This window comes from Parus major, chromosome 1 (assembly GCF_001522545.3).
Source record: "Parus major isolate Abel chromosome 1, Parus_major1.1, whole genome shotgun sequence".
Lineage (NCBI taxonomy): Eukaryota > Metazoa > Chordata > Aves > Passeriformes > Paridae > Parus > Parus major.
The window spans coordinates 7,200,190-7,218,819 of NC_031768.1; the positions used below are offsets into that span (position 1 = coordinate 7,200,190).

The window sequence follows — 18,630 nt, forward strand, 5'->3', positions numbered from 1 at the left end:
TAGAGGCTTAGATTGTTTGGGGGTTTATGTTTAAAGCAGCATTAGAAACAAACAGGATATGATTTTTGCAACCTATATAACTCTGTGCTCTACAGAAGACTGTTCAGTAGCATTCTTGTTAATAATATGTATTTATAGTTACAGATTACATACGTGAAAACATCATGAAAGAGCATTTTTATTGGAGTGATACAGCTGGAAGTGGAATAAGAGCCATTGCATAGTCAGTGTGTTATTTACAGTTACCAAATAGAACCAGCTGTGGAGGTTTATCCTCCTTGCAGTGATTGCTGCCTGAATCCTGAGTTTGGGGCTTCTGTTTAGACTGCTGAAGAAATAGTTTTAGAAAATTTAGAAGTGTAGAGTAAAAGATCCTTCTCAAGCAAAATTCATCAGTTTTAGTAGTAAAGAAGACAGACTCCATCATTTATGAGCTGAATTTGCTTCTTTTCTTCTTTTAATATAAAATACTTAATGTGCTGAAACTGCTTTTCAACACTTTTCTGTTGCTTCTGCATTGGTAGCACATTCTGTGTTGCTTATGTTGTTGTGGTCTCCTGAGAGACTTGCAGAGATTTTTATTAGAATCAGAATAGATACCTGTCTAAGCATTGTAATGGAAGTATTTTAAATTACATTCATTTCTGGGGTTTTTTTCAGTTGCATCCTTGAGCACACCAATTAAACAATATAAATCCATATTTTCATGTATTTCTCTTTACTTGCACAGTGTGTGCAGTATCAGAGCTCATGATGTGTCACTATTAATGAATATGTGTTTCCTTAAAAGTAATTTGAAAGTAAATTCTAAGAAAGTCAAAGGACAGTAATTGTTGTTTGCACTCTTTAAATTCAGTGTTTCATTTAAGGTGTTCACAGGTGAATATATAACTATTTGTTGCCCTGAAAGCTCTCACAAGCAGAGATTGAAAGCTTTAAGTAGGTTCCTCCTTTTGCTGGTGTAACACCCTGCTTGTTCCAATGTTCCCCCTTCACTGCAGTAGTTTTAACAATTAAAACATTTTAACAATTATAACAAAAGCTGTTGAGAGTAAAATGGATTTTATGAGCCAAAGTCTTTCACAATACTGATATCAACTGCTCCCAGCACACATTCCCACAGCCTTGCTCCTCCCTTCTGTTGTGGCCCTGCTGTGAACTGGATCAAGAACAACCCAAAAAAGACACGGATTTTTCTTTCCTTAGGGCAGATGCATCACTTGATGCAGCTCTCAGTGCAAATCCAGAACTAAAAATGTCTGTGTGAGAAAGCAGGGCCAGCTAGAGGGAAGTGAGCTAAAGGAAGGATAGCCAAGGGAAGAAGGAGCAGGAGCAGGCAGTAGTGTAGGAGCAGAACTAGCTCAAAGATTTTCTGTCAGTTTAATTCCTGAAAGGAATCTAGACTTTGCACTCTTGACAGAGGGGGACAATTTGGAGTAGGTTGATGGCACTTTGATTCACACAGTTCACCTGCCTTCACCAGCAGTGTTATATCTTTATTTGCTTTATATCAGAGCAGGTATTTGCCAAAAATTAGAAATACAAACATTAAAAATTATTATTATTATGACCATAAAAGAAACTGTTCCTTCAGAATACAACTTCCCCTTTCCCCTTAGTCAAAAAGTTAATGCAAACAGAGATTGAAATACAGATTTCTTGTAGAAATGTTATTGATCTTAGTGTCCCTGAGGTACTGAAGGTGATGCCAGTAATATTCCAGGGCGTGACACCAAATGGAGCATATTCCATTTATGAATATTACTAATTGCTATGGTGCTCATGTGAGTTCAGGTTTTACTGAGGTGGCACTGAATTCACATTCTCTGAAGTGCCCTGTCACATCCAGGATTGTTAGTCAGAAATATGACAAAACTGGCCCTTGCAGCATTTCAGTGCTTCTGTTTCAGAATAAAAACCACATCTTTTCTCCCACTGGTTCCAAAACAAGTCTAATCATTCTCAAAATGTTGCTCTTACAGGAAAGTCGAATTTTTTTCTCTTATATCTTAATATAAAATTAAATAAAATGATCAGCAGTGTGTAATCTATTTGGACTTGTGTGTTATTTTTCTCTTAGGGGTGAGACTGGAGTGCTGAGAAATGACCCAGTAAAATAATTCACAGTCAGCTCAGATTTGTGTGGCCAGCTAATGATTTGAGAGCTGATGTGGTATATTTGGATATTACTGGAAGTAGAAATGAGATTATTCTGCAAATCAGACGTAGTTTATGAAGTAAACAGGAGATGATTTCAGTTACTTTTTAGAATTAGAAGCAAATACATTCTCCTTTACAATATAAATGTAATCCTGTTGTTCTTTCCTCCATGCTTCATATCAGAGTATTAGGCAATTTCATGATCATGTTTTATCAGTATAAAGTCAGTTTTAAACCAAATCCCACAGAAAAAATGAAATATCTTTTCCATTATTAGATTCACTGACATTTTTATAAATGCTCTAGAGATATGCTGCAGTGATATCCAGATCTATATTTTATTTATTTTGCTGAAAAGTTATTGCAGGGCTTCAGAAAATAACAGAACATACCAGAACTATGCTTCATATTATGCATAATGTAGAAAATTGCCAAGCTTTTATAAAATACGTTTATCATTTCTTAATGTGATTTATTTGCCTTGTGTTTAGACTATTGCATGGTAAAGTTTATTTTGTGCATATACTTTTTATTTTACTAATATATTACAAGCCATATCTCAATGACCCCTGTACATTTTTCATGCTGTCTTACTCCCAATGGCCTCTGTGCATGTAAGTAACCTGTCAAGTGACAATGCCTCTTTATTTGCTTCTTACTGTTTCCTTTCAAGAACTCCTTTTCTTTTATTAGCTAGTAACACAGAAGCATTGAAGCTCGGTCTTTAAGTGTGCCCTGTATTCCTCCTATCTTTGTATATTAAGAAATTAATCGTTTTTCTTTTGCATTTGAGAACCCCACAATCATTAGTTAAATCCATGTAGACTGAGACACATCTCCATGCTACTACTTTGTGATGAAGGCATTAATATGTGTCATTTCTGATGTTTGTTCCTGTTGTTTGTATCTAACATAACATGGTTTTGTTCAAGAAGAAAATAAAGGATTGATTTTTTTTTTTATTATTTTTCAATGGAGAAAGAAACTTGCAGGCTTCAGTGGGGTTAGCATGGTAAAGCTGCTTAGTGTGTTGTAGATCCTTATTACAAAATGAATTACTGATTTGTTTAAATACTGTGAAGTTGAAAAAAATACAAGAGTAAGAATTGCATTGTGGAATGGAAGTAAAATAGGAGTAATTTCTTGCTTGTAGTATTTGGGGAAAGGTTGAAAGAGATTCTTCTTTAGGATGAAATTCAAAATGCTTCAAATGGACTTGGAAGTTTTCATATCTGAATCTTTTCAAGGCCTTAAGGAGTTGAGTGTCAATTGGCTGATTTGTAATTTCAACAAATTGAAGCCATTGGACTTTCTCGGATAAAAAGACTTCCATCAAATTGAAAAACTGAGAGATAACCACACTCATCCTAAAAGATGGATTGGATATAGCTGAGGTGGATAAACAATCTTAAGACTTGAAAACTCACAGAGATTCCATAGTTTGGATGGAGTCTCTCCTCCCTGCTTTTCATAGCGTGCAAAAATACAGAACTGAAAACTCTTGTTCGTTATTCTGCTCCGCAATTGCTGGTTGCTGTAATCTTTACAAATATAAATAACTCCCTCCTGCCTGCTTCTTTCATTAGAATTCAGCAGGAGTTACCAGAGATGATGTGTTACTGGGCACAGGAGGAATAAGCTGTTATTAATGAACAAAACTTGATTTGTCAATCATTATATTCCCTGGCAATTGGCAACAGATTGATAGGCATGATGGAATTCATCCAATTTCAACTGCAGTTGAAATGATATCTGAAATAATACTTTTACAATTTTTCCCTAAATATGGTGGAGGTTCTTTTCTGTAATGCCATCACTTTTCATTAGAATTCTTCATTCTGTCACAAGTTTTAAAAGCATGTCAGTTTAATTACCACGTGTGTTTAAAGAGAACTCTAATTACAAGTAAATGGTGTGGTTTGAAAGAATAAATACCACAAAGTATTAACACTGTGCATTTCTCATGGATATGGTTAAAACATTATTATGAAAGTATCTCTATCTTCAGTGTAAATAGATGTTCTCATACCGTATTCATGTTGGTCACTGTGTACAGATTTTTCTTTAGTATTGCTATTTCTTAGGAATGCAAACGTGAATGGCATGCTGTTATAGCTGATTTTTGTGGTCTGCTAAACACTGCATGAAAGGACATGCAAACTTTGCTGAGCATCTCAGTAGCTTTGTTACTGCTCTTAACAGTTTTTTAAATGAACACTCTTGTTAAAATTGCATAAGGAATGAATGGTTTTATTTTCCATAACATGTTACTTTGTATTAGAAACCTAAAACTAGATAAAATTATAATTTGTAGCAGAATTAATTGCTACCCTTCATATGCCATTTTTTTCTTATCCTTTGGGGTTTTCTTTTGTGTTTTAGTGTTTGATCAATTAGATCTCGTCACATATGAAGAAGTAGTAAAGCTGCCAGCATTCAAAAGGAAAACACTAGTCCTACTAGGTAATTTTCAATTTTTCTGAACATAGCATCATAGTTTTGAAGCCTTTCTGGTGGAATATTTCTAAATGCTTTTTTTGTGTTGTGGATCAGGTGCACACGGTGTCGGAAGAAGACACATAAAAAACACACTCATCACAAAACATCCGGACAGATTTGCTTACCCCATTCCTCGTGAGTAACAGGGTTCCATGTGCTGCAGAATTGTTTGTGTCCTCCTTGAAAACACCCCCTTGTTCTACTGCCTGTGTTCAGCTCAGCTGAGACAAATCCTGCCTTAAAGGTGGGAGCTGTGTAGGACTGGGTGTGTTTCTTTTGCTTTTTCAAAGGGAAGGGTGGAAAGTAAAGTGTTGACTTTTGCATCAAATGTTCCTTATTATTCACAAAACTTCTTGTTAGACATACTTCTCTCTACCCAAAATGTTTGTTAATTTAGAATGAAGGATAAAAGATTTCTCATTTTTAACTGTGTATAAATCCCATGAGAAGAACTGTGAGCTGGATTTAGAAGAAACCTTTAGTGTTTTAATTATTTCACACAGCCAAGTCTTAAGGACTGGTATTGCACTAAAATAACTTCTAGTTTCCAGAGATGATGCTCAGTGAAAGAAAACACAGTTAATTTCACTACTTATCAGTGGTCTGTTATGAAGAGCACAGAGGTGTTTTCCCTTCATGATAACAATCTCTGTCAATACCCTGCAGGAACTGCAGATCCCATTACATGATTTCTTGGAGATGCATCCTTTTTCCTCAAGCTAAGCACACCAAAACAAGCACATCCAGCCCCTACCTGTCCACTCTTATCTCAGAAATGCCATACATGGCTCAGCAGTGACACTCATTTAATTTTCTTCACAGAAAACACCTATTTTATCTGCAGGTGCTTTTAAAATGGACTCACCTTTGCCATGATGAGCATGCCTGAGGTTGCCTGAATTAGGGTCCTGCTCTGTGGAAGCATTGAAATTGTTTCGCTGGTTTTGTAGGACTAAAAAGAGGCACTTTCTGCATTTCTTTACAAAACCATGGTGTAGTAGGTGGCTTTTGAGATGGGCCTTAAATTGGGTGAGGAGTCTGGGAGAATGTTTTATAAAAATTTACCTGCATTCTGAAAACCTGATCAAAAAGATCAGGTCACACGCAATTGCAGTTAATTCTAAAGATTAGTAGGCCATACTTCTCTTACCATATAAGTTTGTAGAAGCCATATTCCAAAAGGATGTTATTCCTAAGTAGCTTCCACCTCTCTTGACCACAGGTAATGAGGTTTTTAAACTGCCTTCTCAACTTATCCTTTTCACACTCATAAAAGCCTCATAATTTATTTTTTTTTTAAAAGGAAAATGCAGAAATGTTTTTAGGACAGAAGAGGATTTAGGAGAAATATCAGTATCTTAAGTTCAGTAGACCCTAGGGACTCTACTCCTGCTTTTCCCTGTGCCTGTCATTCTGACTGCCTCATACTTCCTTGCTCTATATGTGATTTGACACAGAACATCATTCAGTGAATAAGTATTGATAAACAAACAGAAAAAGGAAGCCACATATAACCTTAATATTGCTTCTGTACTAAACTATTCTGTATTTTCAGACACAACCAGACCTCCAAAGAAAGATGAAGAAAATGGCAAAAATTACTACTTTGTATCACATGACCAAATGATGCAGGATATATCAAACAATGAATATCTGGAATATGGCAGCCATGAGGATGCAATGTATGGGACAAAACTGGAAACAATACGAAAGATCCATGAGCAGGGACTAATTGCAATACTTGATGTAGAACCTCAGGTAACTAATTAGAAGTGTATAAAAATGGGACTCATCACAAATCCTTCAATGTTATTTCATTTAGGTGTTTTTATTGATTGCAGACTAGGTAAGTGCTGCATAAAGTGATTTGAAACAAAAGTCCTTGAACCAGCAGGATATCAATTTGTAGAATTCTGGTAATCATACAGTTACAAGAACACAGAGGAGAAAGAAAAATCAAGCTCTCAAGAAACACTAGTAGTTTATTTATTCATTGTAGAAAATCTGTGGAAAATTCTGATACATTTCCTTTGAAACATCTGTGTAGTCATTACTTTCAATTCACAGGGATGTGTTTATATGTTTTGTTAAGTGAAACAACATGAATATAGACAATTGTGATGTTTATATTATTCTAGCAGATGGAAGGAAATGGGAGGAAAGACAAAATTGTGACTTGGTGTTATCTGCTTGAATTTGCTGATTTGTTTCTTCTTTGTGAATGGATTCAGGAAGTTCAAATTTTTCTAAGAATTTCACAACAGAAATGAGATACCTGACTAAATTTTTTGCGACAGAGTATGATGGTGTGGTGTTCTGAAAAATAAACCCCCACATTTAACAGCGTTCAGGGGGAGCAGAATTTATAGTTAGTTCAAATGGAGCGGCTGTTAACAGCAAACTCTCCTGATAAACTTTTTCAATATGCATTATTCAAGAGCTGTACAGTTCTCAGAAGTGATTTTAATCTTTGTTAGAATGTATTTACGTTTGGTAACAGCTGCCTTTGCCACATTTCCTCCAGCTCATGTCCAGCAAGCCACTTTCCTAACCAGCTTCCTCATTGATCCATCTCAGCTCATTGAGGCCAACCTCTTTGTCTTACACCACTTGCCTGTTTTCCCTCAGGCACTCTTAGTTTTATGGGTTTTCTTGCATTTCACTTATGGGGTTTGTCTCTTGTTTGGAGCAGGTTGGCAGAGGTGATTCCTGTTGGTGGCTTTCAAGCAGCAGAGATGAAAACCTTTTAGTTCAGGGAAAGGGTGGATTGTGGGGGTTTGGTTTTGTTGGTTTATTTAGAAAGAAAAAGCTTTGGAGAAGACAGGAAATCAAAAGATCAAAACCAGAGTGATGTTTACTAGTCTGGCTTTATCTTGTCCATCCCTTCAAGTTCAGCTGAAATGTTTAACCCACTGTCCTGCACTTCATCAGGCCTGGATTTGGACAGAGTTTCACATATGGCAGGTCTTTGTCACTCAGCTCATTAAGGCAACTCTTTAATGAGAACTCTTTTTTTTTGCACAGATTTTGTTCAGGAGATTGGAGCTGTATTTAGTGATAAACACTTCAAACTTCTCACATCAGATTTTCATTTTTTTATAATAATAATTTTATAATAATAAAATTTATATTTAATCAATATTCTAAAACACAGTTGGCTCTTTTCCCTATTTATGGCATGACAGAATTTTTTTTACATGGCATTTCATCAGCCAGTTTAAATGTAAACAGAATTCCACACTCTTTAAGACTGTGTGGGGAGAGGTACTCTGAAAATACTAAAGCCTTTACTGTCTCATAAACTCATTTTAATTAAGGATAAATATATGTTTTGACCACCATAAATGTAAAATAATGAAAAAAGTTATGTGTCTGTATTACTAAGGTCTTAACTCCTTAAATTAACATTTTATTGTTAAAATTGTTAAAAACAAGTCCAGCATTGTAGATCATGGATTTGTGTCTTTTGCTTGTGTGACTAAACTTACTTCACATTGATTGTTGGAGGTTTCCTCTGAAGTATCTGATTTTTTTTCCTCTAGGCATTGAAGGTCCTGAGAACTGCAGAGTTCGCTCCTTTTGTTGTTTTTATTGCTGCACCTACGATTACCCCAGGCATTAATGAGGTATGGCATGTTGCAATGTGATGTCTTGGCAGAGACAGAATTAAGGATGAGATTTAAATGTGCAGACCAGACTCTTTAATTGTTTCCTTGTCTGTAAATGAAGAGGCAGAAAAATAATTGAACAACAGCTTTATTAAGTTGATTTATTGTTTATGAACCAATGATTCAAAATGTGGGCTTCAAGAGGAAGGATCCATGTGCTGTGTTCTAAAAGTACATATTCTTTTATTTCATTCCCTGCTCCAGCTCAAAGATCCATTTCCAAATCATTGGCACAAATTACTCAATTGTGAGTTTCAATGCCAACACTGGTCCCACCTTTAGCATTTTCCCTGCACAGCAAATATGCATCAGAAATAGAAATACTCACATTGACAGCTTCCCTCTAAGAATTGGAAGTTTTGACCCAAGGGGTAATTGCTTGTGGAACAATGCTGAGTATTCATGGAGGTCCACATCACACATTTCCTGCTTAGTTTTTATAGGATATGTGCTCTGCAGATTGCTGCTGATTACAAGAACACCAAGCAATTCTGGATTTAGCTGACACAAAGGCAAACAACATTTTCACAAGCACTTAATTTGCTCAGTCTTCCTTAAACCATGATATTAAAGTATTTAATTGTTGGATTTGATCGTGAATCTGTTCCAAATATCCTAGATGTCTCCTTGATCATCAAAAGACAGAGTCAGAAGCCATGTCACTACAGCAGGTTTCTACAGAAATGTAATTACAATATCATAAGCATGAAGCTATGACATCACTGCAGAGACTTGCAGGAAAAGGAGCAAGACAAACATATTTAAATGCAAATATCCTGAATGATTATTCAAATCAAAAGTGGAAAGTGAAGAATTTTGGCCTCAAGCTGAAATTTTACTGACAACTGAGACATTCTGCTAGTTCACTATGACACTTTAGTGAGCTACTTTAGCTCTAAATTGGAATTTTGTCAATTTTTAAGCACCAGTGCTAGAACAAGCAGTGAAAGAAGGATAGGAAGAAGGCTCTGTTCACTTTCACAGCATTAAGTTATGTCATTTCACTGTGTCTTAGGGACCCACACCCTAATGGTACAACCCAAGAGTAAAAACAAAGCTCTCTCAGAGCACAGCACAATTTGCCATGTTAGTGAAGTGATACTTGATGTAACTGCTGGTGTGATGCTGTGAATCTGTACAGTCTTGATAAAATATTGGAGTTTTGTCATCTACTCTAAATTTTCCTTTGTGTAAACAAATGGCATTGCATCAGGTACCCTGTAAAATTATATCATTGCTCAGGCTTGTTGCCTTCATACCTGTCTCAGCTCCCAGATAGCCTTTCCTTGGCCTCACTCACTTGCCAGTGGTACTTAAATTTTAATCTTCCAGCTGTAGGGTATAATACAGAGGTACTTGAAACAGTTCCTATGAGGGAGAAAATGCTTTTCCTCATGAAGAACAGAAATGTGCCTTTTATAGTAGTGGTGGGGAAGTACTTTATTCCAAAGAATTAATAGAAGTATTGTCTTCTAAATATTTGCATTCATGTTGTAAAACCTGTTTTTATTTTAAACTCCTGTGACAAAAGTCTCTGTGCCTGCAGGGTTTCACTCAGGCACATGGATTGCTGAGCCAAGGCCACACTTACAAAACATGTTAATTTATTAATCAATTAAAGTTAAGGAAAGGGAGGGGCAGGCGATGGGAATAGCAACAGACCTTACCCAAACACAGGATCCTGTTTTCCAAGGTTTTCTGGGCAGATAAGCAGTGTGTCTGTGGTAGCAGCCTGCAGGGCAGCAAACAAGGGTGAGGAGTGCGTGTTTCCTATTTCCCATTCATGCTTCCTTTTTGAAAGGTTCATTTGCATAATGAGTGTCCCTTTCTGTTGGCCCTCTTGCCCTGCCTCACTTTATTTTACTTGCACTTTTTGAGAGCACTTCTGTAAATGACTGTCATTTTTTCCCTCCCCATGTTTTTCTTTAAATTTCATCTTTGCTTTTCTTTTCATTTTCCTGCATTCGTACTAATTGTACATAGCTGCCAAAATGGTGCAGAAAACTGCCTGTAAGTACCAGCTAGGGGCTCACAAGGTAGTCCTGGTTATTGCAGTAGTTCTAGAATGTAGATATGCTTGTTCCCATTCAACATTACTTTTGCCATTAGAGTCAAAATTTAATGTAATAATGACTTTTGATATCTGCACTGAAATTATCTGCTGGTTAAAAAAGATGCTATGGAGTAAAATTTCTGCTCTTACAGATGTATATCTGAACTCTGTGGTAAAATCAGTGCAGAGGCCTGATCCTAAGTGTCTCTCTTGAGACACTTTAGCCTGTCAAAGCCCCCACAAAATGTCACAATAATTGAGGCCCACACAGGCAGGAGACAAAATCCTGTCATGCACTGTGAGCAGTCCTGCAAAGCACAAGAGCAGTGTAAATCATACAGGGAATCTCCCAGACTGCACCCACCTGTCTGATCACAGAGGAAGCTTAAATCAGATGGTCATTGTGCTAAAACAGAGAGGAGAGAGTGTATCAGAAAACCCTGGGGTAGTTCCTCTTTCCTCCAGCTGTTCCTACCTTCATTGCCCAGACAGCAGCAAAGAGGAGATCACAGGCTCCATTTGTTTGATGTAAACCTTATTGAGCCAAATTCTTCAGACTTTTAGCTGTGCTTCCTCCCTTCCTACAGCCAAAGAATAAAAGGAATTTTTCTTAGGAAGTGTGGAGCTCACCAGCTATTTAAATTGCAAATTTCTTTCTGTTGAAGCAAAACTGGCAAAGGCCTGATGGTGTTTACACATTGTCCACAGCCTTAGAAGGGAATATTAGTAATTTGTTGGGCTGGGCTTTGATTGCCACTAGTGGCAGCTGTTTGTCCTATGTTCTTTCAGGCCAAAAAAAGCCCAGCCCTCAGAGAGTGAAGATGCTCCTGGTGGCTTTTATGTCCATGGGGGTATTTCATGGATAAAGCCATGTTTCAGTCCTTTCAGCTGCAGTGGAAAAGGAGAGACTGAATTAGGAAGAAAAAGTCTGATGCAATAATGGAGACACTGCAACTAGACCCACATAAAATTCCTATTTCACAAGAGCTGAGGGAAGAAGAAAAGGCAGATGTGCTCACAAATGTTAACTTCTCAAGTTGTGGCCATTCATTTGTCTGTCTGCAGCTTGCTGAACATTTTGATAAATATCTTATTTCTTGACAGTATTGAGAGCACAACTGCTGAAGAATTTCCTTTTTGGAACATAATCTGGGATGTTCAGTATGCAAAATTTATTTAAGGCATTTTAGTGAAATTGAGAGGAGCTTAATACAGCAAAACTTTGATTTTAGCTAGTTTCCAAGATGAGTTTTTGTATTTAAGTCTTGCAGACTCAGAGAAAACAGCCAGTGTACGTGTACAAATAGATACTCTATCACAAACACAGGTGAAATTTGGTCCCCAAATGAAACAAAAATAAAGAACTTTAATCTCTTTTCCTTTTGATGAGCTTAGAAAAGTTTGAGCATATTTGAAACTTGTTGCAGTGGCCTATCCCAAAGTTGTTACTGCCCATAAAATCATATTAAAGAAGTAATGATTTCCATTTCCAGAAGGATGGGAAATCTAAATATTCCAAAATACAGACCACATTGATCCTAATAAAGTTGGATCTAGGAGAAGCTAAGTCAGAAAACCAGTGAAATTTAATGAATTTTTGAAACACTCAGTTTTGTGGAATCTGTGTGTGCAACATAAACTTTGCCAGTTGGATTTTTTTGAGATGAGATAGCTGTTAGATTTTCAGATTTTCATTATCAGTCACAGTAAGATAGAAGCTCTAGTGAGAAAAGTCCATACCTGTAGGTAAAAGTAACATAGGTGGGAAATCTGAATAATAATTCAAAATCTCCATAAGGACTTAACAGTTCTATGGCTTCCAGGGGCTTTTCAGGTACTGTTAGCCCTTTGTCATGAGATCAAAACTCTTTTCAAGGATTTGAAATATGCAATATGATTTGAACAAGACAGACTATAAATACAAAATTAATCTTAGCTGGATACATTTAAAGCACTGAAAATACTCTGCATGACAAGTTATTTACCTTCCTTTGTTATGTTGATTTAAGCAGGAAGGGCTCAATGCTCAGCTGATACAAATGGAGTCTCTTTTGGAATCTGTGAGAAGCTGGAAGTTTACCTAACTAGGGTTTTGACTTAAAGACACTGGGCCATATGAAATATTCCATAAAAATATTTCATACTAGTATTGATCCACATGGTTCTGTTTGTTAATAGCATAAATTGAATTTGCACACTGGAATTTTCTACAGAAGTTCCAGGAGTTGCTGGTGGTGCAAGATGCCCATGCAGGGAGCATCCCTTGTACAGAAATGCATGTGAGGAGAATTTGCCTGACTTGGAATGAAATTTGTAATAATTTTCAAGTGAGGACAACCACACCACACAGCCCCCTCCCCATTTGAGGCTGCAGCTTCAGGAGAGAAGCAGAACTGTAACTTTGGCAGAGAACTTCTCCAGAAGTGGCTGGTTTCGTTGCTGCAGGGAAGGAGAAATGTCTCAGAGCAGGTTGTTTCCTTGAGGGGACCTGAAAGCTGCTGTTCCACAGCTGCTTGTCACTGTAATTACAAATACTTGGGAAGCTGAAACAGAAAAAAAATAAAGGTGGAGGTCATCTTACCAGCCAGATAAAAATCTGTTTCCAGAATAATTTCTAGTGAAAAAGCTGTGGGCACTGTGTCTGTACTTCTGCAGGCTAAAACTGTTTAGAAAAGTGTATCTCAGCTGATTGATGGAGTAGAGTGAGCCTATGGATACTGCAGAGCAGCAGGAGTCATTTTGCACCATATCCACCCCAAACCTGTGGGACAGGAAGGACTTGATTGCTTTCCTGTGGCTATTTCAAGGTTCCTAAAAACACCAAATGATGGGTTTGTTGGTTTTTTTAATTCAGAAGGAAATTTGCAGGAAGAGAATTCAAACTTAGAATTGCTGCAGAGCCCAGGGAAGAAGCCTTTTGCATCCAGCTCCCTCAGGCAGGCAGACCTCGCTTACGAAGGTCTGATTTCCAGGCTGCCTGCTTCATCTCCAGCATCTCCTGGAGGAGAGGGGTTGGAAATGCCCTGCTCTGAGATGGAAACCACAGAGTGACGTGGAGTGAGAACTTCCTTATCAGTAAATTGTCGTTAAAGGAAGCAGACCCAGGAGATTGGTGTAGAACAGAAAACATTACCAAAACTGGGAACAGCTGATACCTGACAGACAGCCTCTCCCCTTCCTCCTGTTTCTCATGTTCTCACTGGGACACAGGCCCAATAGCTCTTACTTGTGCACCTTGTCTGATTTATTCACATGTGGTCTCCATTGCTGCTTTTCCAAGCTTCCATCCTCTACCTTGCTTTTTTAACTCTAGAGCTGTGTCTTGTCTCCAAGAATGTCAATAACCAATTGCTGTTTGAGTGTCAGCTTCCAGAGGGAAACTGTGCCCTTTCTCCTGTGTGATTCCCATAGCTGTAGGTGGGAGAGCTAAAGCACCTCGACTCCCTGAGGCCTTTTTTGCCCATTTCCTTCTCAGTTGAGAAGCTGTTGTGGAAGAGCACGAAACAATCCAACTTTTCTTTTCTCCCGTTTTCTCTCCGGGCCGCCAAACAGGATGAATCCCTTCAGCGCCTGCAGAAGGAGTCTGAAATCTTACAGAGAACATATGCACACTACTTTGACCTAACAATTATCAACAATGAGATTGATGAAACCATCAGGCACCTGGAGGAAGCCATCGAGCTCGTGTGTACAGCCTCCCAGTGGGTCCCGGTCTCCTGGGTCTACTAGGCCGCGAATGAGAGAATTGAGGAGAAAAACAAAATCCTGTCATTACTGGGAACCACCTCATACATGGAAAACCTCTTCGTTATTGACCTTGTGTCAACAGGTCTTGGCCCCTAGAGACTACCTAGATGTAGTGTGACCTAAAATATAATTATTGTCATGTCCAAATAGATAGGAGGAGGGGGAAAAAGATTAAACACTAATTTAAAGAGACAGTATCTCTTTTTTAATCATTTCTCCTAAACTTTAATAAAATGTATCTTTAAATATATGTACTACTCAGTCCTTTGGAATGTTATATTTTTGGAAATCATAGCTTTTTATTTCGAGGGCCCCTAAAAACTGCACAAAATAGATGCTGCTTTCTATAATCTATTTTAATAGTAATAATAATATGATTCTGTTACCTTAACTTGGGGGTGGAACACTACATTCTTTTTAGAGTCTGATTTTATGGATTGGAATACTTTGCTTTCCTTTATTTATTTGAAGTAATTAGTCTAGTGGTTACAAAACAAATTCATAAATTTTAAAGGCCTTTCTTTTCCGCGCTTTTGGGGTTTGTTTTTTTTCTCTCCTAGGATAGTATTTTTAAGTACTTTTGTGTAACATCCAGGTAATGTGATACTGTCTCTTTGAAGAACTCTGTAAAAGTTTTAGAAATTTGAAATTGGGTCTTGACTCTTAATGCATGTGGACAGTCGCAAGCGTTCATGCCGTTGGTGTATCTGTGTTGATAAAACCTGTAATCTACAGCAAAGTACATTCCGTTCATGGGAACACGTACCCAAGGGAATAAAGCAAAATATTATTCTGACTAAGTTGTAAACCTATGCACATCCCTTGCATTTTGGGCAACTTTATAAAAAAAAAAAAAAAAAAAAAAAGAAAAACTGATTTTTATTAATAATAATCATGTAGTGAAATGTGTTTGTAATTTTGTCTCAATTTAATTTGTTGTAAGGTGGGAGGGGGCAACTTTATAAAAAAAAAAAAAAAAAAAAGAAAAACTGATTTTTATTAATAATAATCATGTAGTGAAATGTGTTTGTAATTTTGTCTCAATTTAATTTGTTGTAAGGTGGGAGGGGGCAATTACTGGTTTCACCATTTCAGATCTGTGTTGTCTGAGAGTATTAACGTTTTAATTAAGTTGAAGCAAAGAAATGCTGATTTTTAATATGTATGTAATTGTTTAAAGATGCACACATTTTAAAAGAAAATACCGTGCAATGAAGAAACCAGTTTAGACATTGCGATAAACTGACTATTCCAAAAGACTCATCTACAACAGCCCTGTAAATTCATTTAAAAATGGTAATTGACTCTACAGTCTGACCAATTTTTTTTATTTTAAATATACTTCCTTTTATGTGTTCAACAATTAAATGCTTTTGGGTCCTTCATTTCATCACAGGGAGTTTCGAGAGCAAATCAGTGACTCGTGCAGTGAGGAAGTGAATTAAAGTCTGTAAGGGAAGCCTTTTTAGGGGCAGAGCCTGCAGTCTGTCCCAGGGGCTCTGCACAGGGTCAGCACAGGCTTCCTTCCACAAAGTTGGAATTAGGGCAGAGCCAATTAAAAAAGTGTAACCATGGATTGACCTGGCACTTCATTTCCCTTCTTCATGCTCTCGCTGGCCCACGTGATTTGTATTTTCTCTGAAAATGGTTAAAGGCAGCTGGCATTGCTGCCTCTTTTTAGGTGTCAGAAATACACTGTTCCTTAAAATGTCTTCTCCTCAAAGTTTGGTTGGCTGTGCTGTTGCATAGTATGAATTTTAGTGTTGATATTGAAAAGATGGAGTGATACAGGATTTTTCCTCAAAGTGGAACTTCCAGCTGGAATTGTTCTGTGGGCTGTTCCAGTTGTTTGGGACCATTGCACGTGCAATCAGAAAAAGCTTCTCAAGGTTGTACCTTTCTCACAGGGGTAATTCTGTTGATAATTTTCTCCTGCCAACTCCTTCTACAAGTTGTGTGGTCAAATCTGTTTACAATTCTTGTAAAACCCACAGCTGAAATCTCAGTCTGGCTGTGCCTTCTCCCATCCAGCCAGGGCAGGCAAAGGTGTTTACTCCCTGCAGCATTCACAGCCCGGCTTGCTGCCCACAGAAGGGAAGTTCATCCATCACTTTACCCCAGCTGCTGAATGCCCTTAATGCCACAGCTGGAATCACAGTTCTGTGGCTGCATCCCAAAACAAGAGCTGTGCCCGAGTCCCTTGGGTTTGTAGTTTTGTGGCAAGTAATGGATGGAGTCAACGTGGGCCTCACATGCACAAGAGGGAAACAAGAGGGAGCTGTCAGAGCAGTTGTAGGTGCTCATCTGTTCTGGGTTTAGCCCCAGAAGAAGGGGATGGTGCAAACTGTGAATAATTTAGTGAGTAAGAGGTAATTTTTCAAGTGGTTGTGTCGTTTAGTCCTGGGTGAACCGTAGCTGGTGTCCTGTAGGCAGCTGTTGCAGTGGTGAGTCCACACTGGCCGAGCTCGTGGAAGTGACAGGTTCATTCACTCTCAGAACTACCTCTTTTCCCAGCAAAGCACAAAGATGGGAAGATGAAAATCTAGCAGTGGAGTGTTTCTGATGTTAGAAATACAAACTTCTCTGGTGAGCATTGGTGTCTGACTTCAGTGACACGTTTTTCATCTCAAATGTTTATCGCATTAAACAGGTAAAGTAATTTTGATAATTCAAGTATAGTCCATCATAAATGTTTTAACTACACACTTTTGACTCTGTTAATGTGAATTTCTTGGAGTTTCTGTGTATCCAGCTCATAAGGAAAGAAATCTCACAAGGCCCATGAGGGTGCTTCTGCCTTATGTAGATGACAATAAGTAGTGATTTGATGTAATACCTTTCCTTCTCTTAAGTGGAATTACCATTCAGTTAATGCTACACAGTAGAAAGATGGACCTGGAGAGCTTTGTTTCTTTTGTTGTCACTGTATAACCTTTTATCAAGAGACAAAAACTGTAAAGCACATAGTCAGCATCCTGTCTTTCCTCCTCTTTACCACAGTCTGTTTTCCGTGTATGAACCTTCAGTTGCAAAAGATTAAATTGGAAACCCCTCCTAGGCTTTAATTTCAACAGATCCACAGCACACAGTGAGCTCCATGAGCAGATTTCAACACAGTTCCAGACAGAGCAAGCCCAGGACTTCTCAGTCTGTCCAGTCCTCCCACCCTGCTCAAACCCTTCTGAAGTGTCTCTGTTGTTTGTGTGGTACATAGAGGGCAAAAGGCTGCAGGAATTGAGCTGGAAGCTTCACCTGCATAGGGAAGGCTCATGCAGGTGCAAAGCTGATGTTACAATTTTTTTATTTTTTTTCAATCTCCAAGTGGAGAAAGGTCCTCCTGGTACTGTAAATATCACTGCATAATTTAGAGCACACCTCATGGACTTCTCTAAATTTATGCTGAATGTGACCTCAGAAGCAGCCCTGGGATTGGGAAGAAACAAATGTTTCTGTTTGCCCCTTTTATACTTTATTTTTGTACAGGGGCTCATAGATTTGTAAAGAAAACTTGATCTTATCAGTATGCTGCCTCTCAGTCTGACTGATGCCTGTGATTTCAAGGTGTTAAGTTGGTCCAATAAATGTTCATTAACCTCTGCTTCCATTTACCTAATAAAAGTACACTAGGTTACTCAATGTCTCAGAGTGGTAAGATTATTGCATGGAAATGGTAGCCTAGTTTAGACCCCTGGCCTGTCCAGATGGACACTCTTAATCCCATCACTAAAACTGAGATCTTCCATGTGTTTCTGCAGTGGTTTTCTTTTTATATGGTTTGGTCAAGAACAATGCTGTGCCACTCACTTCTAAAAGAAAACATCACTACCTCCCTCAGTTACTCAGTTGATTTTGAAAAGACAACATAGAAGATGAGGTGTTGTAACCTGAGCAACGTTGGGCTGGTGTGTATTCTCCAAAAACAGGTACTAGAGCCACTAGGAGAAGTTAATGCACAGACTAACCAGTATTTGTTCCATTTTTATTCTTTTCTATAAGGAAATTATTTCAGAGTGCTGTTATTTAAAGAAATACTTGGGAATGCTGCCAGAGCTTCCAGGGGTGCTTTGCAAATCTGCGTTGAAATCCTAGATGCAAACAGTTCTGGCCTCATTCTCTTCCACTGCAGATAATATTCTACAGCTTTAATGAAGGTTGTTAGAACTCAACTTCAGGCTTTAAAATGCTTGGTAGAAAAGGAATTTTGAAAACTACAGAAATAAATTTCCTGACTATAGTAAAGAGTTATCTGTTTTTATAAGCTAAATTGACAGAGGATGAGCTAAAGCAGGCACTATAAAAATTCTTTTTTTACGTAAAGCATATTCATTTTCTTAATAAACCTGTCCTTCAGACTAATTTCTTCTCTACCTTTAATAAGCTCAGAGATAGTCATAACTCTTACCAAGGAAACTGCTGCACATTATGTCAAATACTCGCATATAAATCAAAATACCTGCACAACAGGAAGCACATCATTGACCAACAGAACAGAAGTAATTCTGA

At 37.8% G+C, this 18,630-nt stretch overlaps 1 protein-coding gene across 12 annotated transcripts in view; it reads left to right on the forward strand.

The window, feature by feature from the left end:
* The window catches only part of CASK (calcium/calmodulin dependent serine protein kinase), a 190,470-nt gene extending 172,712 nt beyond the window's left edge, over positions 1–17,758 (forward strand). For 9 of the 12 annotated variants that reach the window (XM_015627878.2, XM_015627903.2, XM_015627923.2 and 6 more), the window contains 6 exons: positions 4,543–4,623; positions 4,714–4,794; positions 6,215–6,417; positions 8,202–8,285; positions 13,933–15,070; positions 15,188–17,758. In XM_015627878.2, the coding sequence (XP_015483364.1) occupies positions 4,543–4,623; positions 4,714–4,794; positions 6,215–6,417; positions 8,202–8,285; positions 13,933–14,109 (626 nt within the window). In that variant the 3' untranslated portion in view covers positions 14,110–15,070; positions 15,188–17,758. The remainder of the gene's footprint in view (positions 1–4,542; positions 4,624–4,713; positions 4,795–6,214; positions 6,418–8,201; positions 8,286–13,932; positions 15,071–15,187) is intronic. The other 3 variants (XM_015627887.2, XM_015627934.2, XM_015627963.2) reach the window with 1 other exon arrangement.
* Positions 17,759–18,630: the final 872 nt, after the last annotated feature.